Source organism: Tympanuchus pallidicinctus, unplaced genomic scaffold (genome assembly GCF_026119805.1).
Source record: "Tympanuchus pallidicinctus isolate F22 unplaced genomic scaffold, pur_lepc_1.0 scaffold5, whole genome shotgun sequence".
Taxonomy (NCBI): domain Eukaryota; kingdom Metazoa; phylum Chordata; class Aves; order Galliformes; family Phasianidae; genus Tympanuchus; species Tympanuchus pallidicinctus.
Window position 1 is genome coordinate 9,127,584 of NW_026294769.1, and position 20,673 is coordinate 9,148,256.

The 20,673-nt window shown below is 34.7% G+C and overlaps 1 protein-coding gene across 1 annotated transcript in view; it reads left to right on the top strand.

Annotated features, from left to right (window-relative positions):
• The window catches only part of ABCA13 (ATP binding cassette subfamily A member 13), a 168,900-nt gene that overhangs the window by 18,477 nt on the left and 129,750 nt on the right, over window positions 1-20,673 (top strand). The window contains exons 11-23 of the mRNA XM_052704176.1: window positions 1,204-1,331; window positions 1,768-1,862; window positions 2,116-2,292; window positions 2,662-2,855; window positions 3,963-4,102; window positions 5,635-5,755; window positions 7,005-11,651; window positions 13,216-13,322; window positions 14,265-14,383; window positions 15,737-15,909; window positions 16,866-16,942; window positions 17,229-17,350; window positions 19,907-20,101. Of these exons, the coding sequence (XP_052560136.1) occupies window positions 1,204-1,331; window positions 1,768-1,862; window positions 2,116-2,292; window positions 2,662-2,855; window positions 3,963-4,102; window positions 5,635-5,755; window positions 7,005-11,651; window positions 13,216-13,322; window positions 14,265-14,383; window positions 15,737-15,909; window positions 16,866-16,942; window positions 17,229-17,350; window positions 19,907-20,101 (6,295 nt within the window). The remainder of the gene's footprint in view (window positions 1-1,203; window positions 1,332-1,767; window positions 1,863-2,115; window positions 2,293-2,661; window positions 2,856-3,962; window positions 4,103-5,634; window positions 5,756-7,004; window positions 11,652-13,215; window positions 13,323-14,264; window positions 14,384-15,736; window positions 15,910-16,865; window positions 16,943-17,228; window positions 17,351-19,906; window positions 20,102-20,673) is intronic.

Below are 20,673 nucleotides of genomic sequence, written 5' to 3' on the forward strand. Positions count from 1 at the left end.
ACTTCTGACTATTTCATGATTTTATTTCTCATTCCGTAATTCAAAACCTCATATGCAGTCAGATAATTGCTTTAATGCATATGTGTTCTGAAAAAGAAATTTGATCTGTGATTCAGAGTATTCCTACTTTAAGGTTTAGTAGAAGACCGGAGTTATGTTATCCGAACTCATAGAAACAAACAGCATGATGAATTAAAGTCTGAATGCTTTGCTTTGTTTTACAGAGTCTAATTCCCACAAATAATTGCTGTGACTCAGTTATGTTTCTCATGCAAGTCTGCCATAGGATTGATGTACTCACACATAACAAGTCCAGTGCATCAGAATTGTATTGGATTTTTGTTGTAGGGATTGTACTTGTGTTAGTTTTCAAAGGAGATCTTGAACAGAAGCCTACTATGGAGAACAGAATTGTAATACTACATGTTTGAGGATAAATCTGAAAGATATAAAGAGCTTCTGTACAGTACACCCACAAGTAGAAGGTGATCACACAACCTTTGGTTCTGTGGATTTATTGCTGGTTTAATTCACTTACAAATTGGGCATAGTCCTTTTTCCATTTTCGGAAATATCTAAGCAGAAGAATACAACAGCATTTTTCCTTAGCATGCAAATAAATGTGAAATTTAAGCACAGGATTTTATAACCAAGCAATCTCTAATGGAATAGCAAGTAGTGCCTCTCTTTCTTTAATTTCTTTAATTTCAGTAAGTGACTTGATGGAAAATGGACTTTTTTTGTGGAAAACTTTTCCATGTTTGCTGGAAAGAAGGAAAGGAGATGATTGTGTGTAAATCTTTTCTTGCATTAAAATTTTCATCCTTTAGGGAAATTAGTCTGAGAAAAGAAGACTTGTTCATTAAAACTAGCTGCACTCCTCACTTGGGAGAATGATCAGTGACTGCTGCAAGTTAGAAGAGTTCTTTGGTATTTTGCTCCTTTCTTAGTGTGCCAAGGCTTTTATAAAATCCACGATCTAGTGTTCAGAGAGAATTGCAGTTAAATTGTTCAATAGTTAGCAGAAGTTTTGACATTTAGTTTGTTTTTATACAAGGAAACCGCTATACTGCTGCTTTATAAGAAGATACAGATGATAGATGATAGAGAGTCTACACAATAATAAATAACTATTTTCCAGTGACTTTTACGTTTTTACTTATGGCACACAACAGTTTTGTACTCCACTTCTTTTGTTTGCAGAATCCTATATCTGAAGAAGATGCAGGCTGTGCTGCAAGCTCTGCCTCAGTGGTCTGTTGTGAAGAGATTACGTCTGGTAGATGGAGCTCTGAGGAACGTAGTATTACAGTATTTAAACTTCACTGACGGTAAAGTTGCATGGTGATTACTCCTTACTTGCACTGTCCAAAGGCAGTTATTGCAGGGACCACAGTTTCCTCTCATGAAAATAATGAAATCTTGCTGAAGTCAGTGGAATTACTCTAATATAACTGTGAAAGAGGATAAGGTCATGGTGTAATAGTATTGGTCTTCCTGCTGTGTCTTGAACCTTTTCCAGTAAGGGGATGCAGGAGGAGAGAACAGTCTTTGATCCTCAGAAGAGCAGATTGTGTCTATGTTTTTTGCTTTGTGCAAAATGCTTGAATGCTTTGGGCTGAGACATAATCTTAATCAGGTTGGAACTTTTGTCTCTCCAACTGCTCTGTTTTTCAAACCATGTCATGCATAGTTTACTTTCCTACCCCTGAATCATTCTGTAGGTTACGTATTTTTTGTATGTGGTGATGGGGAACTGTCTTACAGAAGCTTTACATAGCCTGGAGAAAATGATTCCCTTTACCCAAAGAAATGAATCTGTTCATCTGGACATCAAAAAGCTTTTTGTGGAGCTGAAACAGGTATGCTGTCATTTGATGTCTATATATTAGCTCTGATAAGGTTGCACAGGGTTATTTTGGGAGTGTATAGTACTTGCTAAATAGAGTGTCTAAATTCTCATTCTTCAGCATTTTAGTCTAACTTTACTTTGTACTTCTTTTGGTCTTTTAAATTTTAGATTCAAGTGTGAGAAGTTAAAATGGAGTGTTAATTAATCTGTTACTTTATCCTCTAATGCATTTTTAAAGTGGCAGTGTATTCACTACATTTTAGATGTTGATGAGCAACTCTTCCTACGTCTGTGCTGATGTGCTTACAATGTTTGGGAAGGCCCTCAGACATCCACAGATTTCTGATACCGCTGATAATTTAGCCATATATATGTGCACTGGCAATGACTCAGAGGTGGCTTTCAAGCAAAGTAACCAGCTCCAGTCACTAAGGAAAGCTGTAAGTATTTCTGAATTCTTGTTTAAATTCTGCTTGCAGTGCCTTATTTATATTGGGATTACAAAATGTCATAAATTAATTAGGGTTATATCTTGCTGCTTAGTGTTTGCTGATAATGATGAGTGTAACTGATTACTTGAACTGATTAGAATGTGCCTGGGGGAAAAGTACTTGTGGTCCTGTCAGGTGAATGTGATGTTTTAGATAAGTTATGTAGCTGTGATTTCCAGAAAAAGAAGACTTGAAGCCCTGCACATTAAATGTAGTTTATGCTGGATTTCAAGAACACTGTTGCAAAAATCAGGAGCAAACTCTCAGGGGAGTTTGCCTTTTCCTGGTTTCACACTATTGCTCTGTTTACCATGATAGGTCCTGCTCCTGCAGAAAGTAACTCAGGGACAACAGAACGTGCCAGATTCAATAGTGGATGATTTTTTGGGATGGCAAGAAATAGAAGAAGAGTTGGCTGAAAATTATGCTTATTACTGTGAAACTGATCCATTGCTGAGTGCAGAGGAGGATGTCCATTTCAGCTCTTGTGAGGAACAGCTTCTCTTCTCATTGTATGTATCTCTCAGATGTATATAAAGGTACTGATGCCATCAAGGAATAAGGTATTATAATGAGTTAATGAATAGACAATAGGGTTAAGACTCTGTTTATTATAAATGAATCTCTATATTAATTAATTGCTTCAAAATAAAACAGGATATTATTATTATTGCTTAGCTATGCAAAGCATGAACATCATGCTGTTAATGTGGAGTTATGTTTACTGTGGTGAGATGTCCAGGATCACAGATTTAGTTGTCTTCTCACAAATTTGCTTGGACTACTGACACACGTGAGAAATTTAATGGAGGAATTTACTACAAAAGCAGTGATACCCTACTTTGGCAGGGGGGTTGGACTTGATGATCTCTGGAGGTCCCTTCAACCCCTATGATTCTGTGGTTCTGTGTGATTCTGTGATTCAAGGATCTGTCAGAAATTCCATGAACTGAATTGGCAGCAAAGATTAAATCACCAATATTAATAATATCTTAGACCATAGAAAATTTATATTACTTTTTGTCCCTTTTGCTGTTAGATGGTGGTTGATTGCCTCCTGTGTTTGAAATTGCCAGCATGACTAGTAGTTTTACATTTTATTTTGTGAGCATCAAAACTACTAAAAGAGCTAGGAGGCTTCTGGGAGCAGAAGTTTGTATTTAAGTAACACTGAAGAGCAAGAAAAGCATTGCTATTCTTATGTGGGGTTCTGTTTGCTGATTTATGCAAAGGCATACCCAGGACAAGAAGCAGCATTTCTTGATATTGTTTTCAATTTCAAAATGCTACTTTTGAATGAGTGAACCTTGTTGATGTCTCAAAAAAGGCATTTTAGAATTTCTGTCTGCTCAAAAACCTTTGTGTAGTGATAAAGTTGTGCTTAGAGTGGCGTTATAACTATGCTGCTTCAGCAAAGAAATGGGAAAAGGAATGTGGCATGGACATTGGAATATTTGCTTCAATTATTTTCTGAAGTCAATAGCACTGCCCGTGTGCATTAAATAGTAATAAATTTAGATAAAGGTTTGCAGAGAAACTCCATATATTCACAAGCTAATTTTCTTTGTAACTTAATCACTGGATTAACCATACCAACCCAGTTCTCTGTGTCATTTCAGAATTAATATTACCCTTGAAGAATTTTTTTTTACTTTTGGAAAAAACCCATACTGGAAGTATTTAACAACTTTCGTCCAATGGACATGCGAAGTAGCTCAGCTCACAGATGAGGAAGCAGGCACCACAGGAGATCAGTTAGGTAAGTAAAGATTTACTGCACAGGATTTATTCTGCTTGTTCAATTTTAGGGGACAGTTATCCTCAGAAAGGGACAAGTTGATAATTTTAACACTTCTAAGCCTCTTTATGTTTCTGTTTTCATTAATTTCACCAAATGACCGAACTGTAAGCAAAGAAAACTTGTAATATACTGTGGCTGATTTGGGAAAATATCTGTAATTTTTAGTGCTGGATGGAAATTCTTTGGATTATCATTTCTGTTGAGAAAATTCAAACTGGTTGAACCTGGTTGGAGTCTCATTTTCTTGCAGTGGTATTCTTTCAGGAAGACTTGTCAAGTCCAGCATGTAAATGGAAGACCCAATGAGCTGGCCACTATGTAGTGATATTCCTGGACTGGTTTCAAATTAGTCAGTGACTTTGTATTTGATTTCCTTCATCCCATCCTGTGTTTTTTCATATGTCCTGAGCCATCTGCCATTAACTTGCTTGAAATATATTAGTTTTTTTCTTATTTGGTCAAAAGTAAAATTTTTTGGAACAACTCTCATGTGTCACCTGAGGAATGGGAGAGATTTTTTGCAATTTTAGATTTATTGCTGGTAAAATATTTGTATTATTCCATTCAGTGCTTTGTGGTGGAAATGGGCTTGGGAGCATGGCACAATATAGCTGATCCATAGGGGTTAAAAAAATTACCTTCTTCAACATCACCATTCATTTCCTTTAAGTATTCTCTCCAGTGCTTACATTCTTTCACTGCTTACATTTCCATCATTTCCATCTTCTGAAGGACTTGGCTTTTTTTTTTTTTTTTTAATGACAATTATGACAAGCATGTTTATTCCAAACATTTTCCTTTTTCTGCCCTCTGTCCTTTTGCTCATAAAGCTAATCAGAAATGTGTTTAATACTTCATCAGTAAGTGAGCTGCTAAGAAATGAAATGCAAAAAAAAAAAAAAAGCAGTTTTCTTTAATCAAAGAACTGTATTAGTGAAATAAACTGTTAAAATATGAATTGAATTGATTGCACAATTTTAAAAATCAATTACAGTTCAGGTATTTTGGATTTCTAGGTATTAATAACTGAATTTCACAAGACTACTTCTTTTTGTACTGTAATGTAATTCCAAGGAGAAAAAAATATTAAATACATTTCAGTTTCTGAGTGCAGCACTAAGTGCACTTTTTACATAACAAAATTAATTTATTTTTTTCTAGTCTTTCTGAAGTTTAGTTCATATATTGTCTGTATTTCCTTTTTTTCTTTAATGGATTGACTGATACAGATGTGTCTTCTGTAGAGCTGATGTTTATTGATAATGTATTTCATTTGTTTGAATAGAATTAGAATTAAGATGGAATCCTTTACTAAAAATTGCATATTTCATTCTTTTAACATCTACTTTAATGATTATCCACAGAGAGGGAAATACAAGTCCTGCTACATCTGATAGAAGTTTTTAAGGCTGTTTCAGTGTGAGATGATCAAGTTGTTCATAAAGTTTCCCTGATCTGTCTTTTGGTATCGAAATTTTTGTTTTTTGCAGGTGGATCTGAAGCATCTCTATGTTCTAGTCAGAAACTTGGTTTGGAGACTATCTTAAGTCATTATTTATTAGCATTTCTGCAAGATTTATCAGATTATTCCTCATTTATTTCCTGGGCACGGTAAGGTTGAACTAATCAATGCAATTTCTTTATCTGTGGAACTCATTACCTCATCTCTACTTTGGATGCTTGTAGTTCTTTAACACAGTTACTGTGCCATTTTCTTCCAAATAGCTGGTGATGTTCAGTGTTACTGGGAAGCAGTGTAAGTAATGTGTTGTTACAAAGCCTGCTTATCACAGTTATGTTATGCTTCTGATGAACAGTACAACAGAAGACATTTAATCACCACTCTGTTTAAACAAGAAAAACACATATTTCATGGAACAGCCTTAAACTAGTTGTGGCTGCTATTTAATGCTATTAACTGTTTACTTTGCAGTAAACTTTTTTTGTGCTTTGCAGATGATCACATTGATAAGAGCGCTTTCTAACTAAGTTACGTTTCTGGACTCTGAGTTTATTTTTCATTCTGCAGCTATTTAGCTCTCTGCTATTTCAATCCCCTGTGTAGCCTGTAAAATGGAAAAACAAAACAAAAAAAACCAACCCACCATCATTGAAGTTAAAGATGAAGAATTGAAAGTTTAAACGTGACATATGTTGTCTTCGGTATACTTTGGAATGTTGCCTCTACTCTTTCAACAGGCCATGTCATGCTTTTCATTGAAACTTGATAGGAATTTTAATTTAAAATGGGCTCTAGAAACAAGTAACTGATGATTTGAGTTTTCCAAATCTTAAATGATTTTGATATTTAGAGTACAAGCTAAATGTTTGTAAGATGAAATATCTGAAATACTGTTTCTAGAGCATGCACTGTTTTTTTCTGCAATAGTACTAACAAAATGGAAACAAAATCCTTCACAAACATTTTAAATGCTATATGTGGCCTTCTGCTTTTTAAGTACTTAAAGAACATAATTAAGGAGAAACTATCTTCAACCTCAGAATGTATGAGGTACTTAAAACAAAAGGTGTTTGACTCTCTGTGTCTTACATAGTTAATTATAAATGCTGCTAAATGCACTCTTTTGTAACCTAGATACTTACATTCAGGTTTTAATTTAAATGTCTGTGACTTTTCAGGTTTTTCTGACATGTTTTTGAAAACCGAAGTGATCATCAGTTAAGCTATTTAAAGTCTTGTAGTAATTACTTATGGACTGCTGTTTGAATAATAATTGATCTTTCTTTGACTTAAGTAAATACAACTATATTCTAAAATTATAAAATGTATATATTTATTTGACTCCTGCCTGTCTGCCAGGTAACTAATGAGAAAAAACAATTGTGCTTAATATTTCAGGAATTTGACATCTATAAAAGAGTTTTTGAAGTCAGAAGAAAATATATGGATTTCAAGTGAAAAAGAAATGGATGACATTTTACATCTTGCAGAAATTGTAGAAGAAATTGTAGTGTTTAACTTCTCAGTTCTTTCAGGCATCCGACCTCTAATGGAAACTACCTTGAGTGAAGTGATTACGTGGATGAAAGGGGAGGAATCCATGAGAAATGTTTCACTTGCAGTTTCTGAGCTCTATAATGAAATACAAAAAAATTTACAGGCTCATCTGAGATTTTGGATGAAGGAGAAGACAGATTTTTTCTGGGAAATATTGAAAATTGTGTCTCATGAACTTGATTCCAGGGTTTCTCACGTAGGTCAAGTGGAAGTTGAGGAGACACTGGAGTCTTTATCTAGTTTTATATCTCCTGTTACAGAAAATAAAAACAGTCTTAATAGAAGCATTCAATTGCTCAAAAATATCCTAGCAGATTGGCAAGATTTAAATAGTCCTACTCTGAACCATCTAAAATACTTAAGAGAAAACTTTCTAAGGAATCTCTATGAGATTGTATCGTTGGCTGACAGTCATGTCAATGCATCTTTCAGCATAGGTCATGGAGTGAGTAATACCTCCTTTTCATTACTGTCAAATGCAATGTTTATATATAAAGTACAAGAGTTAGGCAAAATTGTTCCCAATTTCTTTAAAGACATTCAAAAATTAAACAGTAGTAGTGCGGACTCACTTCTTCAGATACTTTTTTCTTTGTATCAGAACGCTGATCTGCTCTTAAATGCTGAGAGCAATAACACTTTGATGTTTCTTTATAACACCTTAAAAGAAATTTCATCCTTTCAAACATGGAATGATTTCCGAGATATGGACCGAATTTCTGATTTTCTATCTGAAACTTTTGATCTTCTCTGGAACTTTACCAATAAGTCACTCTGTGAAAAATTACTGGCCTTTTACAATTACACAGAATTTCAGGCCTGGTCTTTTATACAGGAAGGCAAAAAAGAGTTGCAAGTTGTCTATAATATTCTGAGCAGCCTTAAAACCTTATTTTTAGATGAAGACCTTGAAGCAGCTGCCTTTTGTTATTTGGAACAGTTTTTTGACATCTCCCCAGAATGCGTTGTAAGAAATGGGTGCGTTTACTTTTATCCATCAAACATCACTTCTGTACATGATTCAGCAGAGGTTTACAATCTCCTGTTTCCATTGGACAGTGTCTTGTATAATATAACAAAACTGGAAGATAAGGTAAGTTTATCTTCTGCTTTGCATTGTACTTTTACATGGCTTCAAATATGGACAGAGATTTTTGAAGAAACATCCAGAATCTTAAAATTGAATTCAACCTTTTTTGTCTATCTAAGAAATGATTTGAGAAACCTCTCTGAAAGCATTTTAAATACAACTCATAATGAACTGTGCAATAAAACAACTATGGCTATTGTTGAATCTATATCAGCAATTAATCTGTTGAAAATGATAGTTGAAGGTGGTGATTCAAGTGACTGGAAAGATTTTGAAACTTACCTTTCTGTATTTGAAAATGTTTTTGAAAATGCAATTGATGATGCAAGTTCGCTTAAAGGTAACAGTTCAGATGAAGTTTTAGAAATGATTGAAGTTGTGATAACTGAATTGCAGCAATCCATACTAAAGGTTGTTAATAGAGACTTTTTGAATTCTTGGCTTAATACATTCATCTCAGGAGGATCTGAGGGAGAAAGGAGCTCCAGTGAGTTTTCCATTGGGAATTCACTTTCTACTATTCTCAAACTCTCCCAAAAAGAACTTGGATTTGTTCTTGCTGAGATAAAGGACACTGCTGCTTTCTTAACATATGCACCTCTAGATAAATATTTGGTTTGTGCTAGCGTTTTACAGAATATTACAAAATTCATTTCTGACAGTACTCTGAAAAACATAAACTATTCACAATTGAATTTTTCATCCTATATTCATTCCCTGCTCAAATCTTACAGTGTAATAGAAGGAGTAGAGAATTGTAATGGGTGGATCCATGGACTTCATTATCTCAGTGAAAAATACAAGTCACCTTCTCACCTTGAAAATGCAAAACATACTTTATTTCTACTGAAATCTCTGGGAAACACTGAGACAAATGCTAAGCTAAAAAACACTGTGGACTTCCTTAATTCAATTTTCAATTTTATGATCCCTGAGTGTTCTGTAACTGGTTATGATGTGATTTGTGTAAACATTTATTTCAATATTATAGGAAGAGCTTTGGAAGTTGTTCTCCCTGAATTTAATGTACAAAATGACACTAATGTGCTTGAATATATTTTTACATTCTTAAATAATTCTGGAGGACTAATACAAGAGGCTGTGAATAATTTAGTGGGTCACCCACAATATACATCAGGTGATACTGGTTTCAATCACTCAGTCTATGAATCTAACAGCACTTTAGGGACCTTCCTTAATCCCTTCCACAGTGTTTGGCTTTCCTCAATAGAACTTTTGTCAGAAATTCAGCATCTTCTTGAAAACAAAACTTCTGAAATGCAAGAAAGCAGCTCCTCTTTCCTTGATGAGAAAAATATCAGCTTGTTGATGGAGATATTTCAAGTTGTGCTTAGTAAACTCAATAAATTCAATTCAAGCTTGCCTCATGAATTGCAGGGTGAATACAATACACTTCTCGAGAGACTGACAGAAAAAGCAGCTCTGAATGGTAAACTGGTAGGTCTCAAAATTTTCAAGTCTTCAAGCCTTACTGGTTTTCCAATAAGAAATGGTAGAGACTTTCTAGAGCACATGATAACCTTGGTGCAAAATCTGAAGAACATGGATATTGAGTTCTTGATAGGTCAATTCAAACAAGTCCAGATGGGCTTGGACAATTTCTTTAAAAATATCAAACCTCTGCATAGGGGGAGTTCTGAGTTAGAGATGTTAATAGAATGGTGGGATGCATTTGAGAACAGTTCATGTAATTGGAACCTGACTGGTTTATGGCACATCACGCAACTTTTTCAAGAGGATCTCTCTGATGTAGAAGAGATGTTCCACCTTCTCCTTGATGTCATCAGTATTATGGAAAGTCTAGCTCATGGGAACATAACAGAAGTACTAGCTGATGTGTATACTTTTGCACTGACTCAAGAAGCAAAAATGTCAATGTTTACAAAGGAAGAAATCTCTAATCAAGTAGAAAGTCTACTCATGTTATTAGAGACACTGACAGATGTGCCTGATGAACCCGCAGAGGCCTCAATTTGTTTTTCTGCAGAATTCTGCTGGATTCTCAGAATGGTAACACCTCAGAGTGATCCCACTTCCAAACTTTGTGATTTTATGCGAAGTAATTTTCCTCTGAATCACAATGCAGTCTTACACAAAGAAGTGAAACTTGTTACTCTGAATGACAGCTTCTTGTGCACTATGGAAGGTTTTCAGACTGACATTACTCATAATCTCACTTGCTTTATTCATCAGATTAAAGAATGGAACTCTATTCTTTTGAAGTTTTCTGAGCTCCATCATATAAACAGTTCACTTCTTAAAGAACTGCTAGCTTTTTGGAATGAGCTATACCACTATGCTGTGCCTCTGCAGGCAAATAATACAAACTTAACTGTCAACTGTTCCTCCACGTCAAAGAGAAAAGTGGCTTTAGAAATCATAGAAACTCTGAGTAGTATGCCGGCAGCAGAAATAGAGATGTCTGAATATGTTCTTGAACAGCTGAATGATGTTTATGGTGGCTTAAGCTGGAGCAGGCACTCAAGCATATCGCTTATAGAGACTATTTTACCTTATGTCAAGAACGTGACAACTGAAGTTTCTGGACTTTTGGATACAGAAGCTGTCCATTCTTTTCTTTCTGTAGTTCAGCCTTTCATGACTTTGTCATCTGTTGAAAACCAAGCTTACTCGATACTCATGGTATTATCATCTTTAAATGGAAACAACAATATATCTGATAACATCGAGAACATCTGGTTTCCTGTACTTAAAAGTATAGATTTGTTGTTGAATTTCAACGTGAGACAATCACTTGCAGTAATAGACCAAGAGTTTCAGCTATTAAGGTTAGCCACTGGACGGTCCTCTTCAGTGACTTTTGATGTGTTAACACAGCAGTTTAATACATCATCTGTAGAGGCTGCATTAAGAAAACTTGAAGACATACAAGAGATTATGAACAGCTTTCTGTGTGAGTGTAATAATCAAAATTATTCTAAAGTGATGCAACCTCTAGTCCTTCTTATGGCTAAAGAAAAGTCGTCAGATCTACTGCTGATTGTTAAAGATATTATTGACTTTCTGGAACTATTCCAAAATAAATCTAAAGAAGATTACACCGATATGTTGTTTGTTGATGATCACCTTAGCAGAGAGATATTGAATACTACTTACATTGCTAATTCAGTTTTTCGAAACTTTCTCTTTCATGTGATTGATGACATTGCTGTTACAAAAGAAGCTTTGCATGCAAGCAGTACTGAGCTTAAGCCAGTTGACTTCATTGATTCATTTTTTGATAATGCGCAATACGAAAATGTTTCTACTCTGTCACAAAGCAGAACTCTGGAGATCATGCAAGAAGTGTTGCAAATTACATTTGCATATTTCACAGAACATAACAGGAATAACGTAGCTTTAGGAAAGGATTTGAGGTAAGCAATTTCTATGTACTACTGTAAACGTGTGCCAAAACCCAGCAGTGACAAAAGAACCCTTCGTATGCAGCTTGCTCAGTTTTTTATTACTATAGTATTTCATATTTGTGCCTTTGTATAAAGCAATTTTGTGTTTCATGTTATGTTGCGTACAGCAAATGTATCAAATTATATCACATGGTTCAAGTTCTTCATGTGCTTTGTGATCTGTATTGATGATCAAGGTGATTTCTTTGGAATTACAGGATCAACTATTTCAAGAAATTAGTTGCTTTAAAAACTTTTCAGCTCTGAAAACCAAACCACAGTTTTATTCAAGCTTTTTACAACTGACAGACTGCTCATTTTCTTGTGACTAGGCCTCAGGGTTTGAATGAACAAGTGCTTTGAAATCATACACAAAGTAATTCAGATTCCTGCACTAACTCTTCAAGCAATTGATTTTGCACACTAGAAAACAAAAAACAGATTACAGCGCATGTATTCATTTTCTTCAGTGATGAGGAATTCAGGAAGCAATTAGTTCTTGATGTGAGGGGAAAAAAACAAAAGGGTTTCTACTGGTGTTTTGAGAGATCCTTCTTTTGAAAACTGTGACTAGGATTGAATAAAAATAACTTAAATTGATGATGTCTTATGCAAACAATACGTCCCTTAGAGGGTATGAGTGCAGTACATATACTTACATGTATAATATATATACACGAAAATGTATTTGAATATTAATTTCTTCAGTCAATATATAAATATATATAATATATAGTTGATGCATATAGTTTTATACATGTATACACAATCATCTGTACGCATTACGGTTAATACATATTAAGGTGTTCAGTTTGAGAAATGTAATTTCTGAAGGAAACAGCCCATGATCACTTTTGTTAGGTTCCTCAAATATAATCTAGGCTAGCAGCAGAAGATTTCTCCTTTGGGGAAATATCTACTAACAACTTATTTAATAGAAGTGCTGCTAGACCAGAGTTGCTGCATTTAAGTAATGCTCAGTTAATCTCGTGAGAAGGTTGCTTCAGACAGTTCTAGGTGGTCTTACTGATGGGACCGGTGGTCCTACTCATGTAGCATAACAGAGAAACAGTGTAATGAAATTGCTGTGTGACTCTAATATGTTATTTAGAAATTGGAGATTCATTTTTATGCAAATTAGCCCAATCCATTGAAAAATGAAAATCAATGCTAGAAATGTGGTTTATTTTTCCAAAATGCTGATTTTCAGAGGTGTTGTGTGTTCTGCTCTTTGCTCTCATTCAGGAGGTACTGTGAGCAATGTGTTTCTGAAAACTAGCTTAACAACAGTTATGATTTTACTAAAATACTTGATGATATTTTATCTTGATGAAAAACTGTTTTTTAATTCCATGGAAACATGTTCTGACTCTGGAACAGTTCAGACAAATATTGGATTAATGGCTAGTCATATAACTGTTAATATTAAAATCCTATCATGGTTCATTAATGATTGTAGTTGTATGTAATCACTGGAAATTTGTTATGGTACATTCATTTTGAAAATAACACTTTCTCATTAATCTTTCCACAGAGCATCTAAAATATGTGAAATTCTTCAGAAACATTTACAACCTGCTAGTGTTCTACTATTGCATAAGTTGCAGTTTGCCATTTTGAATATTCTTAAAATCTTCTCAGGTTGGTTACCATGGTTGTGGCTGTTTGGATCACTTTGTGCTCTAGTTGTATTGTTAAGACTTTACTCTGAGAAAATTTATAAAAATGAATTAATTTGGGCAATGCAGAGCAGTGCAAGTATACTAATGCAGGGAAATGAAACCAGCAAAGGCGCAGGAAAACAGTTTGATCTCATAGAGAGATGGTTTCTGGAGTGGCCATAATGATTAAAAGTCTGAGTGAAAGCAGTTGATCTTACAGCTCCTCTCCTATCTTTTTTAGGCACATATTCTTTCCCTGCTTCCTGGGCTTGCTCTAACTTACCAGGACCTCTTCCTTCTTTCCTTGATTCAACTCACAGAACAAGTGGAAGTCTGTATAGGCATTTGGGTTTTGTCTCATATTTTTTTGCTGGATTTTTTTCTATTAGATTAGTGAAGCGAATAAAATTATGGAGTTTTTTAATGATCAAGAGTTGGAGCCAGGAAGCATTCAGCTAATAGAAATGAAAAACTGAGCAAATGTATGAAGGAAGTTTTACCTCCTGCTTCTGAGTAGATTATGGGTAGACTATAACAACACTAAAGCAGTGGATTGGCTAGCTACTGCTCAATAACTTGAACAAATTATTCTGTATGAATGCCTTTGACTTACTTTTTCATGTTGGCATTAAATTTGAACACATTGAGAAAGGCCTTGCATTGACCTAAGGGTATAATTTCTTATTATGTAATGGTGAACAGCAGTGGGAACTTAATCTAACAAGCCCTTCTTGGACTCTAATGGAAAATAAAGTTGGTCAGAAATATTTCTTAATGCCTTAAACACATCAGACTTTTATGTTTATTTGCTTTTAGAAAAAAATCCCACCTTTTTCTGTTCCTTTTTGTTTGGTTAATTTTTCATTTGCAGACCAATATGTATGCATTTTTAAATGATTAAGCTTTGGACTCTATCTTACAGAAGAACCAGTTGTCACTGGCAACCTTTTCTGTGTTGTTATGAAGTGTAAAGATGGCATGATGCGTCACTTAATAATCTCTATAATTGAAGGAATCACTCTGGTTCAAGACCATTATCAGGTTTGAACAGTTTTCACACCTATAGGTGTTGTTTAAAGAATATGTTATACTTGGGAGACTAATGTCAGACGATTTTTTCTCCTGCTTTTGAAATGATCTGTGCCCACAGGGCTATATGAAACTGATGTTTGTATGGGTGTAGTTCTAATGCATGTTATAGTGATACACAGAAGGAATTCCTCAAATTAATGAGCTTTAAAGGCTGTAAATATAACTTGAATTACCGTAACTAGAATAACTGAATTGCCATTCAGTACCAAACAGCAGACCATTTTATTTTTTTCTAAGTTTTATGATAGTGCTAATCTCAGGAATAAGAGTACATTTATACTTTAAAACTTTTACAGGAACAGCTGGAAAATCAAGCTAAATATAAAGCTGTTCAATTTAAAAATGGCAATTGTGGTTACCAGATGGGGATCCACATTTTTATTTTTTTAACAGTGCATGAAATTACCTGCAGTCTGGGTTGGGAGGCAGTAGCATCTGGCATTTAGTTTGATTCATCCAGAGCTTTGGTTATCACACATAGATGTGTGCACATCTGTGCACACATGTACAAAATACTTATTTCATGCTTTTAGTGCAGAATTTACCTCCTCTTTTCATGAAATAGTTCTAGTCTGTATTCTGTCTACCTGGAGAACTTGCTGACATGAATGGAAATTCATTGTTTTAAGGTAGACAGGCAAAAGAGGAAGCACTCATATCTTATGTATCATACCTGTGTGACCTGCTGTAGGGAACCTGCTTTGGCGGGGGGGTTGGACTCAATGATCTCTGGAGGTCCCTTCCAACCCCTACAATTCTGTGATTCTTAAAGTAGGCATTTGCTGAAGAAATGTATTTCTCTAGTCTCCATTGTACTGTGACAAACTTCTGCAAAAATAAAATAGCAAGATCAGAAATGTGAATATTCAGGAGCAAAAAGAAGTGAAAATTAACAACAGTGCATGATGCAAGAAAGCTCTTGTATATAGGTATCCAGAATTTTCAGTTTGCTGATGGAAAATAAGAAAATGGTTAGCCTAAAATAAAAGCAATTTTATTGAAATGAAATTTCTAGTAAAAATGTTGAAATTTCTATTATGGGATGAGCCCCCTTGATATTAGGTCAATTCACAACAATTTTTCACTACACAAAACTCAAATCTTTCAGAACTCTTGGGTTCTGGAAAATCTTTGCCCAGTTTCAAATGGTGTGAGTAAATTAGTAGTACTTGAGTAAATTAGTAGTACTTTATTCATATTGTCATATTGAAAATATGCATTATTAGATTGCTAAGACTACCCATATCAAGCAATAACATGACCTCATGAATTTGCTAACAAAATGATTACTGTGTTTTGCAGAGTATTGAAAGAATGTGGAAGATTTTCAACAAGGGAGACTGTGAGAGCATGGCATATGTAAACCTAAAACTTTCTGATAATCTAGAGAGCTTCCTGAGAGCCTTACAGAATACTACTGATGGCAGCTGTGACTGTCAACTAATGTTGGAGAACATCCAGAGACGCTTGCAAAAGTAAAGCCTCTTACATCTCAGTACCCCAAATGGTTCTTATTAGTGATGTTATTTTGTGCACGTGTTCTATATTTTGTAGTTAGAGGATAAATACTTTTAATCAGTCTCTTTTTTTGTTGTTTGTGTAACTGAAAATTGAGCAAATACAGTGCAGATATTATTTAAGTTGCTATTGAGCAAAATTCTGGTTACTTCATACTTTTGCTGAGCACTTACATCTAATCTTTTGGTTCATGAGTGCACGTAAACTGTCAGGATTGAGCTCCAAATAATTTCAAATAGTTCCTTAATTACTTGAGGAAAAATAATAGATTTTAAGTAATTTAATAAAACAACTACTACATATTTCAAATTGATTGTATTTCAAATTAATTGTCAGTTAGAAGTGGCTGCTCTTGTAATTGTTGCTATTGTGGTTTGATTATTTTTATAATAGGATTAAAAGCTCTGTATGAATTATTGAAATAACATGGAGGAATGTGGGCCCTGGGGTTTTTCTTATAGAGTGTAGAATGAATACCCAGTGTTTAAATAGTAAATAATTTCTGAAGTGTGAACGCTCTGAATTCTCTGCTTAGAATTAGAATTAATTAATCTGTAATGAGAATGCTTTGCATCTCTAGGTTTTAAAACTCTGTGCTCAGTAAAAAGTATGGAAGTGGGATGTTACTAGACCTGTGCTTCTCTGTAAGCCATTTTTTATAGAACACTGCAAGCATAGACATCTTCCCATCATGACATTCTGATTCAGGGAAGGAATTTGATAGTCTCTGCATTACATAAAGGCAACATACAGAGGTTTGTGGAGGTGCTTTCTGCATGTGCAGCGTGCACACAGAGCATAATGTGTCTGACCTTTTTCTTCAGGACTATTTCATTGTTCATGATACTTCATATACATACTGAAGTCAATGATTTAATTCTGGTACAGTGTGAATCTATGGTTATCATTACAGGCTGATTGAAAATTGGGAGATACAGTTTTCAGAAAATCCTGTGGTAGCTTTTCTCAGCAATTTTAATCTTTTAAATGGTGAGTTATGGTTTTCTTCAATACTTTGAATTGCTACTTTCTTTCTTTCTTTCTTTCTTTTTTTTTTTTTTTTTTTTTTTTTTTGCAAGACAGTGTTGTAGTTTGCAGACTATTGAGGGATGTTCCTTATGGAGAGTGACCTGTAAATTTGAAATAGAAGTAACTTATACAATATGAAGTTTTAATGCACTTTATGCCCCCTCATAAAAAATCTAGAGAAGAGGCTGCAGTTTCTGGGAAACTTAATTAAACAGGTTGGATAGCTCTTATTTTTATTTTCTTGCAGATATGAAAGTCAAAGATTATGTGCAGAATATTACTGAATTGAGGCTGGACATTCTTTCTTCTGTCAACATCTCTGAAGAAACTATCAGTAGCATTTTGGAAGCTAATATCTCTTTTTCAAAGGTAAAAGATGAAAAAGAAGTGTTAACACAATAACCCAGAGCCAACTGAAACAAAAGATGAATTATATGTGAAATCTTCTGTTTTCATTTGTAACTTCTGTGTGAAAGTTCATGAGATTTGGGACTTGAAAATGACAATGTGAAATATTAAGACAACAATTTTTATAGTAGCACCAGTCTTGCCTAAATTGGGATGCTTCATTACTCTCAGCACTGTTTCACTTTGTGCTGACACTGAATTTGAGTTTTGCTATTCTGTTGGTTTTTGTCTTCCCTCATTTGAATCTTGTAATGAGCAGTCAGATTTGTTTTGTATTCTTTGGTGTGCTCCTCATTGTTCTTATCTTTTTGTGTGAATTTTGCTTCACTTTTATTTATCTTCTTTACTTGTCCATTATATATTGTCTGAAGAGTGGATTGAAGAAGTTCTCTGAGGGAAGGCCTGTGTGTATACTACATTTGCTGCTGTTTCCTGTGATCCCTGTGATCATACAGTAGAAATAATAACTGCTGACTAACTGAAAGTTTTCTTTCCTTTCTTTCCTGTTAATGCCTGTGTGACTGAAATGATTTGGCATAAACTGATGAGGTCAATCAAGCAGCCACTGGATGTCACTGATGTTCTACTTGCAGAAATGATTGCAAGTTTTGTTTGTGAAAAGTGTGGCTATTAAAAAGGCAGTTCATACAGTTGTGACTACTTACAGATGATTTGTTCTTCTACTCCTTTGGTGTTATGGCTGCCTTTATTGTTAGCTTGTTATTTTGATACCATAAATGGTAATGAGAGAAGTCATCTGGAAGTGATTCAGTTAAATGGGATTCTGTGCACCTTGATCTTTTGGAATAATGTTAAATGACTGAATTCTCTAACAATTTCCTATCTTCATTTTTTTTTTTTCCTGGCAAAGTACTACATAGAGTTAAGATATATGTACACATCTCACATTTGTGTATTTATACAGAATTCTTTTTATATGTATATGCACTTAAATCTTCCCCCTGTTCAGTTGGAGCACTACGAACTGTGTCTCTTAGTGATTACATACAAATAATTTTTTAAGCTATAACTATTTTAAGCATAGATTATATTGCCACTGTCGGAAAAAACTAATGACACTCACAGGCATGTGCAGCCGTGTGTGTCTGTGACTGTTTAGTGCTACTGTGCTTGCTTCTGGGATGGTAAGAGTAAGCCTGTAAGCTGCTCATGCTTGCTGCACTTAGCTTTCTATCTCAGTGTTATGCACTAGGCATTCTTATAGCAATGGGATTGTGTTTTAAAACTATGCAAAACCTTTAATCTCAAGATTATAAGCATTTATTTACTGAACATAAAGAATTTGGCATAGCTCTGGTACTCACAAGGCTGCAAAATGAGTTCTGAAGGACTTGGTCCAGTAGATAAAGTACTGAATGGATAAGAACTGGAGTGAAACTGTAATGTTCCTGTGGGAGTAAGGATATGAATTTCAAATTGCATAACAGAGTCAGATTTCCATCAAAACAAGAAATCCAAATCAATACCTTTTTATGCTACAGGCAGAATTATATTTACACTCATATTCTGGTCTCTGTACACGCACAAACAAAAATTGTAAATTTAAAACTGTAGGAAATGATTTGGCATCATGATTCTATGATGACAAAATTATGGAAAAAAGTCTGAAATTCAAAAGGTTGCAGATTAAAATGTTCACAGGAAATAAAGAATTAAATTGCATATTGGCCAACTGTGGGTTCTAGTTAGATTTTCTTATGAATCATTTCCATCACTGGATGCTGCTATCAGCATTAAATGGAAGAAGTGCAAGTGGATGCTGTCCCAGGGAGTACTGCAATGGAGCCCTGAGTTCTGTACTGTGGCTCTAAACTGTCATTTTCCTGGACTTGCTGCCATTTGCTTTCTTTCAGACATTTCACAAGAAAGAGAAGCTAAGAACTGCTTATATATCTGGGCTGAAAGCATTTGCCTTTCTGTGACATTTTTATTAGAAGAAAAGAAAATCATTATTTCAGCAAATTTTATTGTAGTCTTACCATAGATCTGCTTAGGTTTTTGTCCCTTCTTCTGTTAAACAGTAACACCTCAAAGGAGTTTTGGACTAAGAAATGTGAGCTGGCTCAGAGTGATCATTATGTCACGTAGGCATCCCTGAGTGTTAAATATGTGATCTGAAAAAAGTCCATACTGTTTGATTTTACAGTGATTCACATATCTGTGTTTTGATATTCAGGTGTTTCTGCTACAAAGAGGTGTATCTGCTAGAACATATATAGACAGTGTTCTAAATATGCCCACTTTAAGGTATCAGTGACCATGTAATTGACCTGTTCACAAATAAAAATGAATGTTTATTAGAAACATACTTCATCTATTCATAAGAATATAAAATGAAAGCATACCAATCTGATAGAGAGCTGGATAGTTCATTCTTTCAGTTTTGTTGAGAACTGCAAATTGCTATGCTACCTGAAAAATTCTCATTTTATTTACTACAGAGGAAGGTCAAGCATTCCAGGAAGACAAACTTTTAATATGCATACATTGTGATAGGTTTTTTACAGTGCCTTTGTGATAGCCTTCACTCAAAGATGTGATGAAGAAGTACTTAGCCTCCTGCTCAAGCTATCTGAAAAGAGCAAAACCTCCCTGGCAGTGGAAGAATTGTGTTCTTTACCAGCACTGGATCTGTACACCACATTTGTACTGATTATACAGAATTTGAACTTACGCCATATAATTTACACGGTAAGATCATTCAGTTCCTATGCTTTTCATTTGAAGGTGGCTTAAAGCATGAAGGGAGGTAAATAGTACAATTAACAAATATAGTATTTTGTTGCTTCAAATATCCTTTTCTGTGGAAGCTAGCACTAGCCATGTGGTCCTTTTTGTCCTCATTTAGCTCAGCAAAGCAAACATAGTTGAAGAACGAGGTTGGTAGATCTTATTGTGTTCCATACTTGCTTCCTCAGGAAAATTATCAGTGAGGAGTTAATTATGAAAGCAACAGAGAAAACACAGGAGGTCAGAGATTGAGCTGTATTAATCTTTTACAAAGTTTGCAGTTCATATGATTAGCCACTTGTTAATTTTTGTGAAACACTGATTTGACATCGCTGGAATGAAAAACAAGCATAGGAATCCTCATTCTGTGCATTACAAACTTATTTCCTAAAACAAAATTATATCACCCTGGAACATATTTTTTTGTAGTAATCCTGCTGGAAAGTCAGGTGGTTTCTTCGAGAATGATGTAAATATGTTTTTCCAGCTCAGAGGATGACTCTCTGTAAGGGCAAACCAGCCATATTTCATGT